The sequence below is a fragment of the Halichoeres trimaculatus genome, unplaced genomic scaffold (assembly GCF_033239565.1).
Source record: "Halichoeres trimaculatus isolate MK-OKI-2021-1 unplaced genomic scaffold, fHalTri1.1 fHalTri1_scaffold_9, whole genome shotgun sequence".
In the NCBI taxonomy this organism is placed as follows: domain Eukaryota; kingdom Metazoa; phylum Chordata; class Actinopteri; order Labriformes; family Labridae; genus Halichoeres; species Halichoeres trimaculatus.
The window spans coordinates 2,058,034-2,082,438 of record NW_027437188.1 but is presented as its reverse complement, the minus strand read 5'-3'; the positions used below and the strand labels follow the sequence as shown (position 1 = coordinate 2,082,438).

General features: G+C 41.5%; 2 protein-coding genes across 2 annotated transcripts in view; one reads left to right on the top strand and one right to left on the bottom strand.

Annotated features, from left to right (window-relative positions):
* The window catches only part of LOC141798106 (coiled-coil domain-containing protein 106-like), a 114,430-nt gene that overhangs the window by 63,975 nt on the left and 26,050 nt on the right, over positions 1-24,405 (top strand). The gene's annotated exons all lie outside the window — the stretch shown is intronic.
* Positions 1-24,405, bottom strand: part of LOC141797666 (alpha-2-macroglobulin-like) — a 31,586-nt gene that overhangs the window by 2,876 nt on the left and 4,305 nt on the right. The window contains 27 exon segments of the mRNA XM_074679264.1: positions 1,103-1,315; positions 2,855-3,042; positions 3,228-3,390; positions 3,784-3,858; positions 4,063-4,219; positions 5,584-5,659; positions 5,994-6,170; positions 7,551-7,634; positions 7,776-7,827; positions 9,321-9,442; positions 12,143-12,269; positions 13,515-13,567; positions 13,570-13,739; positions 16,328-16,481; positions 16,571-16,661; positions 16,762-16,908; positions 17,150-17,299; positions 17,390-17,535; positions 20,876-20,939; positions 21,035-21,262; positions 21,415-21,582; positions 21,659-21,768; positions 23,120-23,237; positions 23,331-23,481; positions 23,728-23,812; positions 23,898-24,063; positions 24,227-24,247. Coding sequence (XP_074535365.1) covers positions 1,103-1,315; positions 2,855-3,042; positions 3,228-3,390; positions 3,784-3,858; positions 4,063-4,219; positions 5,584-5,659; positions 5,994-6,170; positions 7,551-7,634; positions 7,776-7,827; positions 9,321-9,442; positions 12,143-12,269; positions 13,515-13,567; positions 13,570-13,739; positions 16,328-16,481; positions 16,571-16,661; positions 16,762-16,908; positions 17,150-17,299; positions 17,390-17,535; positions 20,876-20,939; positions 21,035-21,262; positions 21,415-21,582; positions 21,659-21,768; positions 23,120-23,237; positions 23,331-23,481; positions 23,728-23,812; positions 23,898-24,063; positions 24,227-24,247 — 3,456 coding nt within the window.

Sequence of the window (24,405 nt, the reverse complement as noted above, 5' to 3'; positions counted from 1 at the left end):
CTGAAAGCAAAAAATGGTCAACTTTGTGGCCATTTATGGTCATGCCTATTGAGTTACCAAAAACCGCCAATGTGTGCAGTATACACAAGCCAAGTTTGGAGTTGATCAGAGAAAAAACCTAGGAGTAGTTCCTTGAAATATGTATCCTCTAAACGTCATGACTTCCTGTTACCATTTGGGGGTACTGTACTTTCCGGTCAAAATAATGACATAGCTGTGGTTGGTTCATAAACTGAACATGTATCTGTTTTCAACATAGTTGAAAAAACACAGAACTTTGAGCCCTTGTCTTGGCCATGCCCATTGAGTAATGTTTGGATTGGATCCGAGAAAAAAAAAGGACTAGCTCATCATAAATAGGTAGTCTATAAATTGTCAAAATCCTAACTTAATGTCCATTTTCCAAACTTCGTGTTCAGAATTTAGTATGGTCATGGGGGACTTTTTCAAAGGTCTAGGCATGATAGTTGCGTACAAAATATTTCAGGCCTGTAGCTCAAGTAGCTGCCCCTAGGGGGCAGTATGGAACATAAATTTTGCACAAGCACTGGATTAATAAATATTTTGTTATCAGTGAATTTTGTGGCTAGGTCTTTTCACATATAGGTCATGCTGAAGGCATGCAATTTGGGGTTAAAGTGGCATTTGAAAGAAAGCAAGAAAGAAAGAAAGAAAGAAAGAAAGAAAGAAAGAAAGAAAGAAAAAATAATCCTAAGGGTTTCAATAGGGCCTTCGGCCTGGTTTTTGGGCTCAGGCCCTAATAATCTTTCATATAGTATGATAGGATTTGATCAGGACCAGGGGAGCATGGTATGCAGCACCACACAGGTCCTACAAGCTAAGCTTTGGAAGCAAAACATGCTCAGACACCATACAGATGACTCAGTGTGAGTGACCTCTTTGTGAAAAACAAGTGCTCTTAAATATTTTACCCATGAGGACCTCCAAAAATCACACCTTTCTGATCATTTCATTTCACATGTGAAGATCAGAAGACCATGTACTGACTACAGAGAAGTCTATGCCAACCAAAAGGAGCCCCCCGAGAACAGCCCTTGGAAAGAGCCTGGTCCCCAGTGACAGGAAGAACATGTTCACTGACCTGAACTGAAGCACATCTTGTTCCTTTCACCTCCAGGCTGTACTTTCCTGTCCCGTCCTTCAGCAGCTCCTCCTGGTAGAGCAGCTTGTTGTCCTGGTTCACATCAAACGTCAGTTGACCACCAGTAGACTGGACCGTCACTGTGCTAGAACCTTCTGGACTGAACACATGAGTGGAGTAGAGGGCCAGAGCATGAAGAGCCACCACTGTGTCCTAAAACATGTCAACAGAAATGCATGAAATGTAAGACTGGATTAGAGTTGTTTTATGGTTTATGGCAGAAGGGAACCCTCTGGGCCTTCAAGGTATTCAGTGAAGGCCTAATAAAAAATATTGAAAGAATTTTTGTACTCCTGAATAATCATTTTATTTCTTAATTTTGTTTTATTTATTTATTTTACTCAATGAAATCATAGCAATGAGTTTTATGTTATTTTTATAAACTTGTCCTGGCAAACAATGGGTTAATATAACTAAATGGAAAATGGACCAATCACAATTTTCCTTTTGATGGTATCTGGGTAACTCAGCGACACATTCTGGCAGGCAGGGCCTTCAGTAACTGCAACGAATGTCTTAAGCGAATGTGGACACAATTTGACAATGACAGCTGTCTTAGCCAATCATATTTTCTTAAGTTGTGGGCGGGATCATTTCCTGTCATCTTCCGGGGATTCGCAAATACTTACCAAACAACCCCCCCCCCCGCTCCTCTGCTCTCAGACAGGGCCATATTTTACTTGACCAAAAACACAAATAAACGGACTCCCATCGAAAAAATCTGATATCGGTCTGCATTCACGCTTTATTTAGAGAATTTTCAGCGCGTTACTTTCACACAAAAACACCGCTAAATAAGGCTCTAGTTCTCATCGTGTCGTAAAACGGCGCTACCTCCACTGCAGAGGGACAGCTTGCTACGAGGCGCTCGCCGCTTAGTGTATCAGTCTGCGCGCGACGTGCCTGATATAAACAAATGCAGGTAGTCTGCCAGGACGAAGAGACACTATGAGAACTAGAGCCTTATTTAGCGGTGTTTTGTGTGAAAGTAACGCGCTGAAAATTCTCTGAATAAAGCGTGAATGCAGACCGATATCACATTTTTTCGGTGGGAGTCCGTTTATTCGTGTTTTTGGTCAAGTAAAAAATGGTCCCGTCTGAGTGCAGAGGAAACCGGCAGAGCAGCAGGGAGGGGGTGTTTGGTGCGAGCGCCCTGGGCTTCTGCTGCACAAAAACACTGCTTTAGGGGTAATTTCTGCCATATACCTTGTGATAGGACCCAGGATAGGGTTGTTCCATCCTGGAGTATCACTTTAATGGATAAGCGCCTAACTGTAGCTGTGAGTGAGTGAGGAGAAAAGAGAAGATCTAGTTGGCAGAACGTGAAGAGAAATGGCGGAAAGTAATGGAGAAGACTGTGTGGTTGCTGGATAACTTGACACTCCTTTTTTTTTTTTTTCAATTTTATATCTTAATTTTTTAATTGTTTGAAGTTGTGTAGGTGTTGCAATGTTCAGGGACATGATGAATTTGTAATCCCACAAAACTATCAATATACTGAACTTCCATGTCACATGATTCTAGCTATTGTTTTTTTTCTTTGTTTGATTGTTTATTGACACGTGTGGTCCCATGGTCCTACTGAAGGCCCAGTGGCTGGGGCCACGGTTCGCTACTGGTTTATGTTAATCCTCTTTTGCTGTGTTTGCATCGTCATAGTCCCAAACTTTGTCCACTTTGTTTGAGGTGTACCTGAGTGGATGAAAAGCCTCCGTAATAGTTCTGCTGGGTGGTCAGCCACCTGACGATGGGGGTGGAGTAACCCAGTTCCTCAGCAGAGGGAGGGACACTGAGCATGGCCAGCAGCACATATGAGCTGATCTCAACAGACAGAGAGCTGGAGGTGTCTGTGGCTGTCTGAGACCAGTGGACGAAACCCCCTAAAACCAGCCATAAACACAGCGACAGGCTTGAAGTCAAAGACATTAACAGAGATGAAGCAGAACAATGTTTCCAAAGCTCACATGAACTGAGGATTGTGTTGATTTTGAAGCCCCTTGTGGACAAAAGGACACTAGTATTAACTTCAGTCTGTTTCACAATCAGCTGTGAGAAGATGACCAACCTGTGCGTATCGCAACCGTAGAAAGGTGCCTCAGGAGTTGGCCTCGGGTCTCCATGTCTCCTGCCAGGGTGAAGACGTACGCCATCAGAGCTGTAGCATAGGTGTTGCTGAGGTCATCCAAGGACGCTCTGAGGCAAGACAGGCCGTTGTTCACCACTGGGTTCTACGATCAGCCCATTAAATAATAATAATAAAAAAAGGGCTTATTACTGTGTCAGAGCTTAAATATATATTTTAATCACTGTGTTGACTTATGTACCTTAAAAATTGATAAATACTTGATTTAAATGTAGATAAATTCATGTTCATTGTGACATGTTTGGCTACAAAATGTTAGGTTCTGAACACAAACAAGACATCCAGGAAACAATTATGGTATACAAATTTGTCCCATGATGAATGTGTTAAGAAAATGAACACAGTCCAAAAACGGTATGCACACAGCCCTACAGCCTCTTTTAACTGCATGAGCCTTGGAGAGACATTTACCTGTCTCAGACGTTAAACAGTTCTGCAGCAGCAGCACACAGAAAAGGTGATGATTGAGTCTACTCACACTGACAGATGAGTTCATCTCCAGGAAGCCAGCAATGATGTATGCAGTGAGGGTGACTTCATCGGACACGCCGCCCTGCAGAGAGTTTAAACAGGCGTGTATCATTAGTGGAGCACCATTATCAGGACTCAAACCCTTCTAAATACAGCCTTCTCTGATTTGTATAATCAGAAGATTATGAAAAACAGACCTTTCAAGGACTTGACTCTAAGAGCTGTTACATCATTAACCAGATTGTTTTTCTCACGTTGTGTTTTTAGCTGTACTGTTTCTGCTCACCTTCATTCTGTTGTTGAAAAGTTTTCCCGACTTTTCGAAACATCCGTTTTCCCGCTGCTTGCTCTCCAGCCAGGACTTTGATTCTTGGATCTTTTCTTGGTCAATGAAGACAAAGGACTGTGCCTTGGCGAAGGATCTCACCACGAAAGCTGTCAGCCTGACGATAACACACATAAGCATCAAACTCTGTGTATCTGCATTGACCAGCTGTATATTCCATCTCCGCCAGTGTCTCCACTCTGTTCTTTCTTGTAACAACTCTTAAAAGTTTGTTTACTAAGGAGTTTCGTTTTTAATTTGTGGTTTGCTTTAAAAAGGCGTCATGAGTGACAGGTCTTTTGACATATGGGGCTCCTGTGGCTTGGCATGCTCAGCCAAGACACTACTTTTATTACAGCCTTGACTTTTTCTTTTGTTTGTACTCATGGCCTCAAATGGTCTGCAGCAGGAAGTCAAAGGGCTTTGTAAAAAAGGCCATTAATCTGAACTGAGATCTATAGAACGAGGCCCTACTTTTCAGGTGCACCTAAACGTATAACTGCTCAGTCATACGGATTCGCTGCCCGGACTAACGCAGCCTTTAACGGGGCTGGACCTTTTCCGGAGTAGTGGCCCTTTTTAAGACTTTTCCTCATCTGCTGGAAAGTTTGTGGACTGAGCTGGGTGTGCATGCATATTACAGTAAGTTGAACAAGAAGATTGGAAGAATATGTGGGACTTGTTAGGCATGTGAGTTAAGTTGAATTCTAGAACAGTGGTATTGTGTTTCACTCACTGTATTGTGTGGATATATAACAAACGTTCCAAGTTTCTGTTGTTATTTGTTGTTATTTGGTGGAAATGTTACTGAAACCTGTTTTTATGTCTCAATATCCACGTTGGCTAATGGTAAGTTTTATCTTTCAGCGCTGCCGTCGCTGCCCGGCTTTAATTAGATGCAGACATAGTGGCGCCAGTCACGTGCGGCACACGTGTAGAAATTAAGACTATTTTCCCACCTCTGCCAACAGATGGCAGCATTAGTCCAGTCTTTTCTCTCTGGCAGCAGAGAGGACTTGCAGATTGCATTTGTTACTGTTGTGGTAATTGTTGTATTGTAATTGGAGTTGAGAATTGTTTAGGAGCCTTTTATGCTGGTTGATGGCGACTGTATTTGGATATAATGTTTTTATTATGGAAGCTAATTTACAAGTAAGTTGTATGTACCTAAAAGAAAAATTTAAATTGTATTTCTAAGTTCTGCTTTGGTTATATTCACTTTTCGTTTCGGAACCACACATAACCAGTCTGTCACAAGTCATGGAAATGAGCGTGTGTTGAAATAAAGACCCACTGAGGAATAAAGTGAGATGTAGTTGTTCTTGCCGGACAATCTTCATTGGACCTGGATTTTCTCCTAGATACAGTTTCATTACACAGGTAGCACTATGGCGTCCCCGTTTCTTTCAGGCTTATTGTCGATCACGGCACATATAGAACATGGAAATGGAACTCGGAAATGGAACTCAGAAATGCTCTCACCAGGTGTTTCCGGATCCTGTCCCAAAAGTGCTGTAAGCTCCTCCAATGTGCTTGTAGTTCAGCTGTCTCTGGTAGCCTGTGTAACAAGAAGAAATACTTATGATGCAGTAGTTTAATTTAGCTTCATTAACTATTCAAGCATCACAAGGATGTACAGAAGCCCTGATGGGGAAGGACAGAAATCTCCTACCATGTGTGAGCCCAACGGTCCCCTTGGTATGTTTAGGACTCAAGAAAAGAAAAGTTTATCATTTTAACTTTCTTGACCATGACCCCGAGGCCCTTAGAGCTCATGCACTTCCTGTTTCTTTCTTTCAGACAGAGACGCTCAACATCAACACATTAACACTGACCCTAAGCTGAACCCTAACATTTTTAGGTAGACGCCATGAGTTCAAAAAAATACACACCACTGTTTAGGAATTTGGCTGCCTTATCCATGATTTTTGGGGTCAGTTGCTGGGTGTTTTTCAGGTACTGAAGGATGTAGATGTTGGGGGCCAGAAGCGCCATGTTCTGCTCTCCACACCCGTACGGCATCTGTAGCAGCCCGTCCAGGTTCTTCAGAGCTCGGCCCAGGATGTCACCTGCACAGAAGCATGTGCTTATTTATGGCTCAAAGTGGAATAAAAAAAAAAAAAAAAAAAAAAATTGACTGAAAATTATTCTTTGTGTTGGTGATGGTAGTAGGGGGTCAGGGGCTACATTACCTCCTAAGCCCCTACTTGTAATAAATTTTCATAATCTATTAATATATAAAGATATAAATCACAAAACTTCAATTTTTTACTATTTCAGAAACAATGGTTTAATAACAATAATGTAGCACAAAAGAAAGAGAAAAAAGAAAAGAATTAGAAATTAATTAGAAAATAGGGCCTTACAGACTATTTAATCTCAGCCTCTCTTCAATACTGCTGCAGATTATTGCTTAATTGCTCCAATCTGCTAGACCAGGGGTCGGCAAACGTTTGTATGATAAGAGCCATTTTGCCCTCTATTCCACTGTGAAGAAGTCATGTGGAGGGGTGTTTACGTGCCCGCGGATCGTCACAGCTGGCTTTGCGAGCCGTTATGCGGCAAAGAACTGGCACCCACAGGCTCGTACTGTAAGCACAGATAATAAAAGATGAAGACAACGTGGCACTCCCTCTGCTACATCACTGGCATGGAGTGACACTGAGCTAAAGAGCCGCATCTGACACGCATGCGGCCCTGGAGTTCAGACTGTAAATGAGGCTGCTCTTCGTTGTCCATTAAAGTCCGTTAATATCACAAACAGTGATAGCCCCCCCCCCCCCCCCCCCCCCCCCCACACACACACACACACACACACACACACCAAACACACACACACACACACGCACACACACGCACACACACACACACACACACACACACACACACACACACACATACACACACACCAAACACACACACACACACACACACACACGCACACACCAAACACACACACACACACGCACACACCAAACACACACACACACACGCACACACCAAACACACACACACACACACACACACACACACACATGCACACTCACACACACTCACACACACACACTCACACACACATACACACACACACACAGACACACACACACACACACAAACTTTCTCCGCCTGGTTGACAGAAATCTGTCACAGCGACGGAGAACTTAAATCCATGCTTATTTAGAGCATGTGGTACATCTTCAGCTGCAAAGGTTGCACCTGCTGCAGAAACGCCTTTAGGTACAGATGTAAAAGAGATTAGGAAGTTGATGGAGCCCCCTGCTGTTTATAAAAAGTCATCAATATTCACATTTTACCTCAAAGAACTCAACTGTCACTTATTTGTTCGCATTTTCCACGCACTGCCAGACTTATTTACTGATCATTACTGATTACATCCTAAGTTTGTCAGAAGCACTATCAGGTCACGCAGTACCAAAACATGAGTTTACCCAGGACTGAAACGAGAGCACGGGCAGATCCATCAATCACGTTATCAGGGAGCTGAATGTCTATTTCCTCCTGCAGAGCCTCATCTGTGAACAGAGAACAGTCATTCAGAGAGGTCAAAGCAGAACTCAGGTGTAGCAGTAACTTTACATAATGCAATTCTGGTTAAATAAAGTTTAAAAAATAAAATGCAGTGCTGATGGATCTTTTACATAGAGCACTCTGACCTTTGGGACACAGCAGCCAGTTGTGGGCCTTGGTCACCTCAGTGCCTTCAGCCTGAGAGAAGAGAAAATTAAGTCTGAATGCTACAGACTACACTGTTGGATTTTAGAGCTCCTGTGAGGGACTTTTGATTTCTGACCATTTCGGTGCCCCCTGTGGACAAAGTGATGCACCTACCCAGAGGGGGCGGTTACAGAAATCAAAAACTTAGAGATATTTGCAAAAATACATTCAAATGTTTGATGTGAGCATAGGCGCAAATCCCGGGGGGGACGCAGGGGTCATGTCCCCCCCTTCCATAAAGTTGTCCCCCCTAAAAAAATCCAGTTGTAATTGATTTTCTAATAGTAACGTTTTCTTTTTCAATGGTGTAATACAAGTCATGCTACTTAAAACACAAAGATTGTTGAGTTTAACTATGAAAGATCACACACACCCCTCCCCGCGTGATCCTCGCAGTGGTTTGATCCAATCTATTTCTCCCTGCACGGATGCTGCAGCTGCGCACACACACGCACACAAATAAAAGCATACAGACAGAGCGGAGGGTCGCGGTCAAGTAAGTAGCTTTCACTGAAAGACTTATCAATCATAACTTCACTTGTTAAACAGACACAGAGAAAATGAAAAGCAAATGTCAACTCCTTTTTCTGAAGTCTGACGGTATGCTTTTTTTTTTTTTTTTTTTTTAAAAAAGGCGCTAATTAAGCCTCCATCCGATGTGGTGCGCACACACAGACACAGACTACAGAGCGCCAAGGATCGCGATTAAGTGCATTAAAACACTGAACAATTTATAAGTTAATTATCACACCGTTTGGCAAACAGCCTCTGCTCTATGATGCAAAGAAGGCTGTGACAGATAAGACAGACAGGTGACATGCTGACATCCTCGTCCTCTCATTTATGACACAAATATTAAAAATATTTAGGATGCCTCTAGTGAGATAGAGGCATCTCTAGTGAGATTTATGAATTCATAGATGAAGCCATTATTTGTTAAAGTCTTATTATGCTCTATTCTAGATGTATTGATTTAAAAATAAAGTAGTTATGACTTTGACTTAGATCTTGAATGGATCCAGTTTCTAATCCCATTCTGACTGTTAATTTTCACCCCTTATTGTCCTCCAATTAAAATCAACACTTTTTTCATTAATTTGGATATAAAATACTAATTATTGAGTTCATAGTGTCGCTTCCACATTCATGCCAAAACATTTTTTCATGAACTAAAGGAAAATTAAATCTAGGCTAATTATCCATAGTTGGGACTAGTCACTGTTTAATATCACAATATAAAACAACACAGCAAAAATTATAGCATTTATTTTTATGTCCCCCCCTAGGAATCAGTCTCTGAAATTTTACTGTTTATTGTCCCCCCCAACAATGAAACGGGATTTTCGCCCCTGGATGTGAGAGTTCCCGATTAATAAATTGATAAATTGATTGATTTCTTATACATAAATCATGGCTAGTGTATGTCAAAGCTCTGCCTGTGTCATCAGGCAGCCAATCAACAGTTAGTGTTTCACTGAACCAACCTTTACGATGAGGGACTTTGTGACCACGTCCACACGACCTCTCTCTGGAACGTTCACAATCTCATTGTTGCAGGTAGCATGGGACGCCACAGCCTCAGCAGTCACAGACACATTTACAACCCCTAAAACAAACACATAAACAATAAAACACACACATAAACAAACAAGCACACAAACAAACATATAAACACACACAAACACACAAGCACAGCATGTAACATGCTGTTCAAGTCTGGTCTTGCCCCAAGCTTTATCCCCCTAGGGAAGGAGAGGTAGTTAAACCAAGTAGTTAAAACAATAGGCCTTTGCTAGAGTGTTTTTTTTTCGTCGTGTTTTCGCCGTCCATTCATTTGATGTTTATGTGGTAAATTTTGTGACTTTTGGTAGACACCTAGCAGACATGAGAAACTCTACAGACATCCCTCTTTCCAGGAGAGGCTGTTGTTCCTGACAGTCTCTCCATCTTGCATCTTTATCTGGAAAAGTGAAGAGAGGAAGAAGGAATGCAGAGGAGCATAAAACTTTACGAGGGGGGTGGACACTCTGGGTCTCTTTGTTTCCTCCTGTCTTCTCTGCGCTGCTCTGCGCATCTATCTGCGGTCCTTCTGCATTACTTCCTTTGTTGTCATCCGTCTGCTCTCAGCGCATCTCTGCACCCTGTCTGCGCTCCTGGCCCGCAACTGACACATCACAGGGTCCAGACTCTGCAAGCTAAAACGCACACCACTTCAACACGGCCATTTCAGCCATTCACTGGTGCCTTCGTCTCTCTGAAGCAAACTGGTCTGCTGGGATTCCCTCGTGTTCTGATGTCAAGAGATGAGCGCTGATCACGGCTTCCCTGCTGTGATTCTTCTCTGGAACTTTGCCAAGGTTTTGATCCGACAACCGGCATCATCGCCACTGTTCCAGCTGTCACTGCTGCTGTTGGAATCGATGCTACAGAGACTCACCCCACCAGAGATCATCCCTGCTCACTCTGCTGACCTGTAGCAGGCCTTCTTTCTGTGACTGCAGCTTCTCCATTATCCCTCTCACCAATTCCCAGGGACGAGGGATGTATTACATTTTCACTTCAGATACAATACCGATACTGCAGCATTGAGTATTAGCCGATACCGATATTAATCCCATACGATATCAGCATCAAACATGCATACTTTTATAACTTATTTTGTAGTGAGTCATGTTAGAAAAGGCTTGATTAAGTGATATTATTCAAACAAAGAACAGTAATCAGTAACAGTAGGTATGAGGAAAAACTGACCCATTTATTATCAACCAATGGGTAACAGAAATTTTAACATTAAAAATAAAAAATACTAGTAATTGAATAAAATAAAGAATAAATTAGAAAACCCAGAAAATAACCTAAATAAATCAAATAAAAACAGCAGGAGCGGAGTCTGGAATGGACTGCTTATATCGGAGATTTTAGATGCATTCCGATACGATACCGATATTTGTTTTTTTTGCTTATATCGGACCGATATCCGATATTAATATCGGACTGGGACACCTCTACCAGGGACACAAATAAGATCTAAGTTGGCATTCTTTTGTGTATCGTGGTCATTGCCTCAGAGACGTAAGTGGTGGGTTAATTAGTTAGTAAGCAGCTTGGTTTTTTATTTATTCCCTTCTACCAGCTTTATTACAATCAGTATCACTCCTTATTCATCGCTGCCTTCATCCTTTCGTATCCTTCACCTGTTCATTTATCCATGCTTATATTCCTTCTTTTAGTCAGTAAATAAACTTAGTTAGTAAATAAACTAATTTAATATATAGAGACCTTGTTTCTGTGTTGTGTGGTTTAAAATTAAAAGCCTCCGTACACCGGTCAAAAGAATTCAGTTCAAGTTGCTGTAGCAGCCTTTTGATATTGAGATGTGATAATTAAATTAATTCAATGAATTATTAAACCACAGGTATCTTATATCAAACATTTCTAAAATTTCCCTGTTTTCTCCAACATTGGGTGGTGCCCCGATTTCAATTCAAACTCACATACTGTAAGTTCTGGGAAAAAAACAATTAGACATTATTAGACACCGATTTATGTCACATATAAACACACACACACAGTTAAAGGCATAAACACAGGCAAACACACGCACAAACACACAAATACACAAACAAAAACACAAACAATAAATCAAACCAACATACACATGCACACACTCAAACAGACACCCACACAAAAAATCACATCATAGACCTTAAAGGGATAGTTCAGTTTTTTTTGAAGTGGGGTTGTATGAGCTCTATGTGACCATTAAGGACATTAGATACAGTAGAAAGTTGTGTCCTCTCCCTCAGTAAGACACAAACTTTAATCGATGGTGACGAGGAAATAGACGCCAACAGGGACAGATGGTACCAAATTCAAAGGCTATTTTCTCTGCCTACAAGAACTAAAATCAAAAAGTAATACCACAGTTTAAGAGTACGATACATAAAATTTTTTTTTAAGTGCATTAAGTCTTCGGAAATATAAACATTTATCTGGACCTAACTAACTCATGTGTCCTTACGCGCAGCGCTAGTGCGCTCCACTGTCCTGACATCTCTGAAAACCAGTCAAGTGTGCTGTGGCTCTTAATTAACATGATTTCTAACATTATAATTCCACACTCAAAAAGAAGAAAAAGGAGCACGGAGGAGGTTTTTTTTTTTGATTATTGCTGAAATCTGTGAATTATTTAAGAGCTTTGTAGCCATTCGTTTACAAATATTTTGTGGACCATAAACCTGCAGGAGTTTTGCATTCCAGACCTCTTACTCTACATGGTACAGGAGGGGACAAACCTGACCCCCACCTAAGGCTGAGGGATCCAAGATCCAGCTGAGGGTCTTGCGCTCATTGCCACACAAACAGGATGTGTACTGGTCTCCAGAGAGAGGGGTGAGGGTGTAGTCCAAGGAGGGGGTTGGAGTCACAGTGACCTGTTCAAAAGTAACAAGGATGTGTTTTATATGAGATTCAAATGCCGTTTATTAGTTCATTTAAAAAAGGATTGAAGGAAGGTTTTTAAAATAACACTAAAAAAGAGTTGGAGTTCAGCTGTGAATATGCAGCCCACTCAGCGTTTCCCCTACCATTATATGGGGAAGGCAGCTCGCCCCCTTGGAAGTCAAGTTAATTTTATATTTTATACAGCACCAGACCACAGCAGAAGTTATTTACAGTTAACTCTCTCATCGGGTCTATAACTTTTATTTATATATATATATATATATATATATATATATATATATATATATATATATATATATATATATATATATATATATATATATAACAGAACTTATTTGTACATCCTTGCACTTGCATTTCTCCTTAGGCTCTCTTACACACGGTGAAGGTCCACAGACACAAACACGTGCGCGCATACAGTACGTACACAGACAAGCACACTCTGTATAGTGGACAGAGTGCTGTGTAAACCACACGAAACCTCTCCCAACGCATTCTCTGTGAGTGACAACACACATATATATTTAGAAGGGAGACTTTTTCAAGATCACTTAGAAACTCCTCACAGCCCCATTAACAGTGAACCTCTGTATTCTGATACACTACATTTATGACCTGGTGAAAAAAAATTATTAATGGATCCAAACTTCTGGGAAAACACTGGAGATTAGCTATGTTCTTAAAAGGCGCGTTAGTCAGAAGGCATGTCAGTCAGAAAATTAATTTGGATTTAGTTGATATTCTGAAATCCAAAAAAATTTGCGGGCTAACAGGCCTCCTGCATTCCTGACTAATGGGCCTTCTGACAAGGGGGCCTTCTGATTTTGGAACTACCTGGCCTTTTAATGTCTGCCTAACAAGCCTTCTGATTTTCTGACTAATGGCCCTCCTGATTTTCTGACTAATGACCCTCCTGATATCTGATTAATGGGCCTCCTGATATTCTGCCTCCTGATTTCTAACTAAAAGGCATTCTGAACTACTGACTAATGGGCCTTTAAATACTGTAACCCCATAAAAATACCTTTATGTGTTTTATACTGGTATGTTGGTCCAACCAACTTTTTGTGTAAACACAGAACAAAGCATGCATGTTAACTGCAACTCAGTTCCTTCGTCTATCTGCTGTTCTGAATCTTTGACCAGCAGTTTATAACATGTTTCCCCACTAAAGGCAAAGGTAATAAAAAAGGTGTGCAAAGAGCGGTCATTACCATGATGCAGCTGGACAGGTAGTTGAAGACAGTGGCCTTCAACTCAAAGTTCTCCCTCGGATAATGGAGTACGGCAGACTGAGCTCCAGGAAGAAGGGCTGGAAGACAGTGAGCTCTTTACGAGGAGCCAAGCCCAAACCCAGAGCAGACAAACAGAAAGCCTCTGTCTCCCACGTGGTGATGGTGTCAGGGACAGTGAGGGGCATTTCTTTAGTTCCAGACACTCTGGATCAGCAGGGACATAGAGAAACACAGACCTCTGCTGTGAAACAGACAGACTTACAGACTTACTGAAGTGATACAGATGATATACACTCAACAAAAATATAAACGCAACACTTTTGTTTTTGCTCCTATTCCCTTCGTTGCTAGGCGCTGCCCAAGTAGCTGCCTGTTGCAGTAGCTCTCTCTTCTTTGTCTGTTTCTTGTAATTTTTTCATCTCTTTTTCGCCATCTTTGTATTTGGAGTGGATCATTACTTTGTATGTTTCATTGTTGGTCATGGACACCAAACTTTATGTGTCTTCAGCAATATTTTTACTACTTTTCTCCTGTTTTTGTCTGGAGATCCTACATGTAACCATGGCTGCATTGTTTACATGTGAAATTAGCTGTTAGCAGCCTGTAGCATGTCAATGCTAACTAGTGTAGGGCTTGATGATTTCCCTCGAGGTGAGAAGAAGGAGGTGAGGACGATGTGCTGGTTCTCGGGTGTGAGCTGGGAGGTGACAACGTGGACCTGTCCTTCCAGCCATCGTTGTTGGGAACGTAGGATCTATCTCCGGTGGGATGGACGAGCTAGCCGTGCTAGCCCAGCGGCAGAGGGGCAGCCGGAGGGCAGAGTGGCATCGTGCTGTTCACGGACATGGCTGACGGAGCTGACATCGGACGCCGACGCCACATTGGAGGGGCTTCGCCCACTGTGGGCAGACAGAATCCAGGAGACAGAGACTGAACAGACTGCTGGGGAGGCTCAGTCCTGGACCCCGTGGAGGTGGAGACTGGCTGGGCTGGAGAGTGGTGGACGGGATGTCGTCATCCATTTTCTTATGGACCTTTTTGCACTTTCTTACTTTTGTTTTCTTAATTGCTGCTGTGACTCCTGAATTTCCCCTCAGGGATAAATAAAGTATTTTCTATTCTATTCTATTCTATTCTATTTTTCATGAGATGGACTCAAAGATCTAAAATTCATTCCAGATACACAATATTACCATTTCTTTCAAATGTTGTTCACAAATCTGTCTAAATGTTTGATAGTGAGCACTTCTGCTTTGCTGAGATAATCCATCCCACCTCACAGGTGTGCCACATCAAGATGCTGATCTGACATCATGATTAGTGGTGTACCTCATACTGCCCACAATAAAAGGCAACTCTGAAATGTGCGGTTTTGTCTCACAGCAAAATGCCACAGATGTCCCAAGCATTGAGGGAGCGTGCAATTGGCATGCTGTCAGCAGGAATGTCAACCAGACCTGTTGCTCATGTATTGAGTGTTCATTTCTCCACCATAAGCCGTCTCCAAAGGCGTTTCAGAGAATATGGCAGTACATCCAACCAGCCTCACAACAGCAGACCACGTGTAACCACACCAGCCCAGGACCTCCACATCCAGCAGGTTCACCTCCAAGATCGTCTGAGACCAGCCACTCAGACAGCTGCTGAAACAATTGGTTTGCATAACCAAAGAATTTCTGCACAAACTGTCAGGAACCATCTCAGGGAAGCTCAACTACATGCACCTCATCGAGGTCTTAACCTAACTCCAGATTGTCGCAGTAACAGACTTGAGTGGGCAAATGCTCACATTCAATGGAGTCTGGCACGTTGGAGAGGCGTTCTCTTCACGGATGAATCTCGGTTTACATTGTTCAGGGCAGATGGCAAACAGTGTGTGTGGCGTCGTGTGGGTGAGTGCTTTGCTGATGTCAGTGTTGTGGATCGAGTGGCCCATGGTGGTGGTGGGGTTATGGTATGGGCAGGCATCTGTTATGTACGAAGAACACAGGTGCATTTTGTTGATGGCATTTTGAATGCACAGAGAGGCCGTGATGAGATCCTGAGGCCCATTGTTGTGCCATACATCAATGAACAACACCTCATGTTTCAGCAAGATAATGCATGGCCCCATGTTGCAAGGATCTGTACACAATTCATGGAAGCTGAAAATGTCCCAGTTCTTACATTGCCAGCACACTCACCAGACATGTCACCCATTGAGCATGTTTGGGATGTGCTTGACCGGCGTATAAAACAGCATGTACCAGTTCCCACTAATATCCAGCAACTTCACACAGCCATTGAAGAGGAGTAGACCAACATTCCACAGGCCACAATTGACAATCTGATAAACTCTATGCGAAGATGTGTTGCACTGCATGAGGCAAATGGTGGTCACACCAGATATGGACTGGTTCTGAGTCCCCAGACCCCCAGTAAAGCAAAAAAAAAAAGCACATTTCAGGGTGGCCTTTTATTGTGGACAGTCTAAGGCACACCTGTACACTAATCATGGTGTCTGATGATCTTGATGTGGCACACCTGTGAGGTGGGATGGATTATCTCAGTAAAGTAGAAGTGCTCACTTTCACACATTTGGACAGATTTGTGAACAATGTTTGAGAGAAATGGTAATATTGTGTATCCTGAATGAATTTTAGATCTTTAAGTCCATATCATGAAAAATGGGAGCAAAAACAAAAGTGTTGTGTTTATATTTTTGTTGAGTACTCTAAAAACAGTTCACTAGACAAATTATCTCACTAAAAAAAATCTTTGATGAGGGTTGCTGTCACATGATAGAAGCTTACCCAACTTCCACCAAGTCCCATATCCAGGTCTCAGGGAAAAAACTGCGGACTGTCTCAATTGGTGTAGCCTCCATATTGCCCTCTGGACCCATTGGACCAGCCATGCCCATTCTGGCCAGAGTTGGAGCTGAGTCGTAATAAACTCCAGGATAACCTTCAGAGAAAACAGGAAATAATTCATCAGAACATGAGAGTAAAAATAATAGCAGACAGGTTGGCATGAGTCATGCAAGGAGCTCTTACCGCCGTAGTTTCGGTGGTACTCCTCTCCTCTGTATATGAGGCAGGCCGGAGTACGAATGAACAAGTTAGTTGCCATCTTTAGCCCGACATTCTGGAAAATCAAAAAATAGAAATTATAAAAAGGATCACATTAAAGTTTGGTCAACACAACAATTAAAACTTCAGCAGTGGAAATAATGGGTCATAATAACCTGAAAAACGTTGTAAGCGTCATCTGAGGAGCGGCGTGGAGGGTAGGGGGCGATATATCTTTTTGATCTAACTTGGAGGCACTCAAGGGAGTCTTCAGCTTCGTATGGAATATATGTTGCTTTTCTGACAGGCAACAGATTAAAAATCTGTAGAGGAAAGAATGGGTAGAAAGGCAGGGTGAACATGAGTGGGTGAAACTTTGATGTACCACTTATAACCAGTATGAAAACACCAGTACTGCCCTTCAGCAGCATGAAGGATGAGCTCCACAAGAGGAGACCTTCAGCATTCAAATAATGAAGCTTATGGGACATTGGGCAAAAAATGCACTTCCTTGAGTGTCCATTAGAGGATCAAGAGGCATTGGAGGTGCACTTCTGCCTTTACCTTGTCTGCGTCCAAAATTTTTCCGGGCTCCTTGATGAGGACACTCTGATCAACAGCGCTCAGACCACACAGAGAGTCAGGGTTGGCGGTCAGCTGCAGAGTGTTTTCCTCACCTGGGACAGCTGAGGATGGAGAAAACTCCAGAGACACCTTACACAAAGATAAACCAACTTGTTTTATGTCACTCAGCTGTGTAGTGTTGTACCTCCAGTATCATTTAACCCCTGCCCACACACTGACCTTGTGGCTGAAGCATTTCTCTGTGGTAAAGTCAGCACTATGGGCGATCACCGTCTCACTGGGGAGGACGGCGTAAATCACCACCTGGACATCTGGAGCCATCTCTGGAGACACTCTCAGTTTAAAGGACATGTGGCCCTCAGTCACTAAAACAGAAAGAATGAACAATGAGCGGATGAATGGAGGGAAAAAGGTAACACATCCATCTACTCTATGTAACCCTGGCACAAGTCAGTGCCTCAGTTGGAATACTGAAGTCTGATTAATCTATGGATTATGAAATATTCTAATGAGATACATCTACAGAGTAAAGAAAAAAACAACTTCTCTGGTTCCACCAATCACAACATGTTTTCAGTCAGTATTTGATAAAATAACAGGACAGACCACCCCTCTGGTGTCCTTTACACCTCCTTGGCTCTCGGATCAATTACATATGATTCTTTTCCTTCCTCCCTTGTTTGCAAGGGGACCTTCAGAGTCTTTGAAAGTCACCCATAGACAGAGGATGTGAGTGGCAAGTATTTCTGCTTCTCTCTACCCAAGGTGCCTGCCTCCGTCGCTCCCTGTTTCAAGTTCCACCATGCTGCTCCACTTATCACCGCTCAGCGCTCAACCAAGATTTTGTCTTCGCTCCACACTCGCTCCACGCTTGCACCACACTTGCTTCAAAAATATGTGCATGCATATTTCACAAATCTTTAATTGAAGCCTCAGACCCCAAATAGGTGGGAGGTAATTAAATATTTGTACTCCAATTGAATAGAATAGAATAGAATAGAATAGAATAGAATAGAATTGAATTGAATTGAATAAACTTTATTCCCATGGGGAAATTCAGGAATCATGGCAGGAATCACGAAAACCAAAGTAAGGTATAGAAAGTGCAAAAAGGTCCATAAAAAAATAGATGGCCATCCTTCACCAGTCAGCTAGCCAGCCTCCACCTCCACCTCCACAGGGTCCAGAACTGAGCTTCTTCAGCAGTCTGTTCTTTTCTCTGTCTCCTGTATTTATCTTAGCTAAAGGACCTCTTTCACGATACATGTAATTTTGCCCACAGCCCATTTTTTTGTTTATTGTGTGGTATTTGTAGTACACCCAGAGACTCCCAAGAAAATACCTTTAGAAAATCCAAAAGTCATCCACTATGACCTATTTTATGATCATTGCCATTGGTGTGAGCCAGGGTGCACACTTTACCCCAAAACTTACTCAAACACAAAAAATAAATCATCAAATTGGGTCAAATCACATTCACTGAAGTCTGTTGCATCTTTTGAAATCAAATGTAAAGCTAAATATTACAAGTGAAAGAAGTTATTGAATTTTAACTGGAAAAAAAAAAAAAAAAATTCATGACTTTTTTCAACAAATTCAATTCTTTAGAGATGTGTCTGACCAACTTACAGTTGGTGTACACCTAAAATACTTACAAATTATTTGGCCACATATATATTCTCAAAGTGGGAAAAAAAATCATCAAATTCTGAAACCGGTAAAGTTGTTCAATTAACAGGTTGGGTTACTGTTGTAGAATCAGGATACTGTTTCATATCTTGTATATCAGGGAACCTTTAAAGATTTGTTCCGAATTCATCCTTTAAGTATGATTTCTTTTAGAATTCGGATGCTAGATTCAAAACATACATTTCACATGATATGTTATTCATTTTAATATTGAACAGCCACAAAGGGCCTGTATATTATGCCTTTGTGATGAGATAATAATGAGTCATTGATTCCAATAAAAAATGATGCATTTTAGGATTGTTGTAATCAGATGGTATATATCTACAATGACAGCAATACATAAACATTACTTCTGTCAATTTTTGTTTCTAGTACTTATGAATACATGTAATCTGTTTTACGGCCTTCATGTCTTTTTGCATAGCAATGGCTTGGACAATTTTAATTTGTAGACTGGAACTATAGTAAGGGAAAGGGGATCTGAGAAATCCATAAGATGTATGATTGGCTGGTTATTTCATAGAATGGAGTCTTTGAATTTGCTTGTGTATGGTTGGAGGGGTTTCTGATTTTGAAAATGTTCATAATATCCCAAATAATAGATTGCAGATACAACATGTGCACACATGCCAGAGGTTCTCTTTCCAGCAGGACAGAGACAATAATATCCCTTCACAGGATCATCTGATGCATTTTTGTCAAATTGAATCCAAACATTGTATTTTATTTGAGATCCGTGACGAGAATGAATCTGTCCCCTAATGAGATCAGCATCATGCTGGTAAACCCAAATATGAAATAACCAGCCAATCATGCATCTTATGGATATAAGTATAAATATTTGGCTACACTAATTATTTGAAATGTAAACTAAATGTTTAGAAACATATCTAAACAGTACAGTGCATCAGGACATTCATTTATAAAACTCATCTTTAACATTTAAAACTTATATGTAGGCCTAAAATTTAGATAAACAATTAACATTTATATAAACATAATATTTGATGAATATATTTTATAAATATTTCTTCAAATCTGCATAAAAAGTGATGTTTTAGGGCTAAATGTGGAGAAACATTCTTATTTGTAGTGTGTGCAACCTTACAATTAGCACCCCATACTTACTTGTATTATGCAAGTAATACTGTATTTCTAGTATTACTGGTATTATACTTGTATTATTATGTATCACTTATTATATTTTGCCAGTTCAACCACATACTGCAGCTTCATCTCCACTTTCAACATCAGCACTGAAAAACTTTGGGCTGCCAGTTTGGACATAACTCTCAAAGAAACTCCATTACCATGAGGGTAAAGTTCTTGGAAAAGGTGGCCCAGGTTTGATTCCCTTTGGCATCCTTTGGACCCACCTCCTTTCTCCAAGTTTCTCACACCAAACCATCATCCTATCCTTTCAACAAAGGCATAAAACCCGGCAATGGGATAAAAAATAACAAAACAGCAACAACTGCAAAACCTGTTATGCTAAAAGTTACCATCCGTCTTCTGTGTTGATTTCCTTCCAGGTAGTAGAGAAATAACTTTTAAGCGGAGCTGCAGCCCCAGCTGCTAAACAGGAGGTGGTACAACTGCTGCTTAACAGGAGGTGGTACAACAGCTGAGACACAATCTGTGACTGAAGTTTTGTGAATCAAGTAGACAAACCTCTCTACTCTACACTGTAAAAGTTTCCAGATTTTTCATGAGAAGGTTTTTGAAATGATCAAAACTTCCCTTAGATAGTTTGTGCTGCTTACCAAAATGTGCCTGGGACGCTGTATTACATAAACCACAGAGTCTGTTTGACTTTGGTTTCCAGTGGCTTTAAAGCAAAGTTCAGTCTATGTTAACAGAGTGATAACCTCTGGGATTTAAACCCTGCCTCCCTCCAATGAGGGAGTATAAATTTCAATAAATAAAATGATCTTTGACCTGGGAGGTATGATGTTCACACAGCAGCATTAGACAATCATCCCTGAATTCATGATGAAATCAGTCTTTTCTTACCTGGTGTGTTTTCGACTTTCACCTGCTGAAATCCTTGATCCATGATGGCTCCTCTGGATAGGACCTGAAGAGTTTCAAAGATCCAATGAAAAGCAGTCTTCCTGACTGGGACACCTCTTTCTCTCTTTGAAGTTTTTAACTGAGAAATATTCCACGCACCAGGTACATGACATCTGCAGTGCCCTGAGCTTCCCCAACAACAAAATATTTGATGTGGACATCTACTTCTGAGTTGCAGGCCAGTGGTTTATCTGTCTTCTGCACCTCCAGAGAACTGATTGTTTTGGTGTCTTGAGTAAGAGCTTGGAGAGGAGATATGGTCTGTTCCCCCTGTTGGTAGTATGGAGCCCGATGTCCATCATACCTCGTATCAGGTTTGCTGCTTGCCTGGAAAGAGGAGTAACCCTTGTAGAAATTAACCTGTGTCTGCTGAGCTACAACCATCCAGGAGTCATTTAGTACTGTAGAATAAAGTTTGTGTTAAAGTCAGGCACAGTGGGGGTTCATGTGATCCCACAGGGATCAGTGTGATTTCTCACCAGGAGATGGATGTCTCTTTTAAACTCAGCTGTGCTCATGGTGAAAGTGGCTATACCCTCGCTGTTAGTTGTGAGATTCTGCAGCAGACGAGCCGACCACCTCTCACCCTCGAACAGGTGCACCGGCATGTTAGCGATGGGTGTATCATCATAACGAACAGCTTTGATCTGTGGACAGCACAGAGTTTGATGAGTCTGTGTTGAAAAGGTGTACTGGACCTGAGTAGGAAGTGTTAGCACTCACTTTCCCCTCCATGTTTGATCCCTGCTCGTAAACCTTGGGTGTGTCCATGAAGACGATTTTTCCAATAACGTAGCTTATCTCTAACCTCTTCTGGCTTTGGTGGGAAATACCTGGATTAGAAGACTCAATGTTAAAACACTTAGTGAACCACCAGAGATTCAACATCTCATTGTGCTAAATATTTTATCCTGATAGGCCAAGACCCCCCAACACTGGAGATTAATGCTCGACATCAAGCATCAGAGCACAGCCTCCCTCTGCTGTTGACTCTGTGGTAAGAACATCAGTTCTTTCTCAAGCTGGACTCAGAGAGGAGGAATACTGACAGCAGCAAACATCTCTGATAGAGGAAGGTGGAAAGCATCATCCCGTCATGCAATCCTGACACCAACAGCATAGCATCTCTCAGCTGCTGACTGACTTAATACAGGCCTTTCTGCCCTCGCAGAATCTTCACAGTATTTAAATCTCAAAATAAATCTCAGTGCTCTGCCTCTGGTGTTTTCATCAGTGTGAACCCTTATTTCAGCCTCTATCTCTTTGGTTTCTTTTTCTTTTCTTTTTCTTTTTTTTTTTTTTTTTTGGGGGGGGGGGGGGGGGGGGGCTTTTAGTGCCTATAATTGGATAGAGGAGGATAGTGGATAGAGCAGAAAACAGGGGGAGAGTGGGGAGGCCACATGCTAGATTCGAACCCATGCCACCTGCACAAGGGTGAACCTAATGGAGCACGACCTACTAGGCCATCATTGCCCCGACTCTTTAAGCAATTGTCTCTTGCTTCACAAACTCCCTTCACTCTGATTGGCCAGCCTCCTCAGGGGCTGTCAGGGGTGGAGCTATGGGCAGACCTTAGTGTTTGAGGCCCATCCTTTAAATGTGTCATGAACCAGCTGGGAGATCCTTATGTGGTGACTACATCTCATCAATTCTCATAAAGGTCTTACAAGATGTCTTTAAGATCAGGTGCCGATCTGATGTTACCTTCAGAACAGAATGTTTTGATCAGTTTACAGACAGATTCAGGGATTTTTACAACATATGGGTGTGTAGAGGATTGAAAATCTGCACACTCTTCGGGGATTTTATCCTCGAGGATAAATAAAGTATTTTCTATTCTATTCTATTCTTGGTCTGAACATCCAGGACTGGTACTTTATAATCATGTTTAAAACATAGGAAAGCAGAATAGCTCCTTTCTTACACCAAACTGGATGAAGAATAAAGCCAGTGACATTTTTTCATTGGTCCTTTCAATTTTTAAACTAACACAATCATCTATATACCATGTTTTTGCTGACATAATGTCTTTAATCAGTGGCTGGATAACAATCAGGATAATGTATAGTGAACAGGTGGTTATGGAAATTATAAACCCTTCCAATTGCATGTCCTGTCATCATTCTGATGATCATAAGCACCTGTTCACTAAAGATAATTCTCCTTTAGGAGTCAAGGACTTGCCTGTCCCTTCCTCCTCCACACTGGCCTTCAGCTGCAGCTGGTCTCGTAGCACTTTCTGGTCCAGTTTTGTGAAAGTAGACATCTTGATGACGAAACTTGCACAGCCTTTCTTATCTGCCTGTAAACATGAATTATCGATAAATAAGAAAGATTTGATATGAGACATCTATGAAGCTAACCAAAGGCTGTTCATCTGTTCATCTAGCTTTACCTGTTTGATCTCTGAGAAGGACGGGGGGGTTATCTCAGGGGTGCCTCCTGGATTATCAGGGGTAACTTCAAAAGTCCTGTGGTAGTAGCGGCTCAAAGGACGATGCAGCTCTATTTTGATGTTTCCAGGCACAGGCTGCCCATATGTATATCTGAACAGATGGAGAAAGAAAAATTAGATCTTTTTTTTTACCTGAAACTGACACTAATCAGATCACCCAACTTTACTCATCCCTCTGAGTTTGAAGCAGCTGGTACAGAGGACAAACAGAAACAGATGACTAAAATGTGTGGAGAGAATTTTAGTGGACTGATGGATCCAAATCAAGTAAAATTATTATCTATCTAGTCTTATCTATGATTTATAAAGCGTAGGGATTGAGAGAGTCTGGACTTACGTTGCACATATTTCAGCTCTGATTTCTTCTTGCCCAATACTAACTTTCTCAGAGGTTTCTATTTTCACCTCAAATCTCGGCAACACTGCAGAAAAGAAAAACATGTTTTTACACTACTGTTTGCTACAGACTCATTAAAACTAAAAATCTTAAGCCTTAAAGTAACTCACCATATTTCTCCACCTTAAAACTGTGATAAATCTTCTCTTCACCAATTTGCACAATGACGTTGTAAACACCTTGACGGGCCTCAGAGTTCAGCGAGTACGACAGCTGCAGTATTTTACCGGTGGAGTTTTTCATCAACCACTGTCCGACCCTGTTATTGGCTGAATCCTGTTTTGAAAACAAACATTTGAGAATGTGTTAAATACTGATGCTTGTCAAAGAGATGTACAGCTTTTTTAATCTATTTCTTTGTCTAAACATGCTTTACAAAAGCTGCATCAGAAATCAGTTTAAAGGTGCACAGAATTAAACAAATGAAGTGTTGTCTTACCTCAACTTCAATGACATTGTACTGAAAAAAGAAACATGAAAGATGTGTTAACGGAAGTTCATGTTTTGTGTCAAAACTGTCTACTTTTTTAAGCTCTTTTGTTCGTGTTATCTTTGGCGCCCCCTGTGGACAAAATGTTTGCTATTTTGTTTTGGCTGATTTATTCCTGTTTAAGTGTT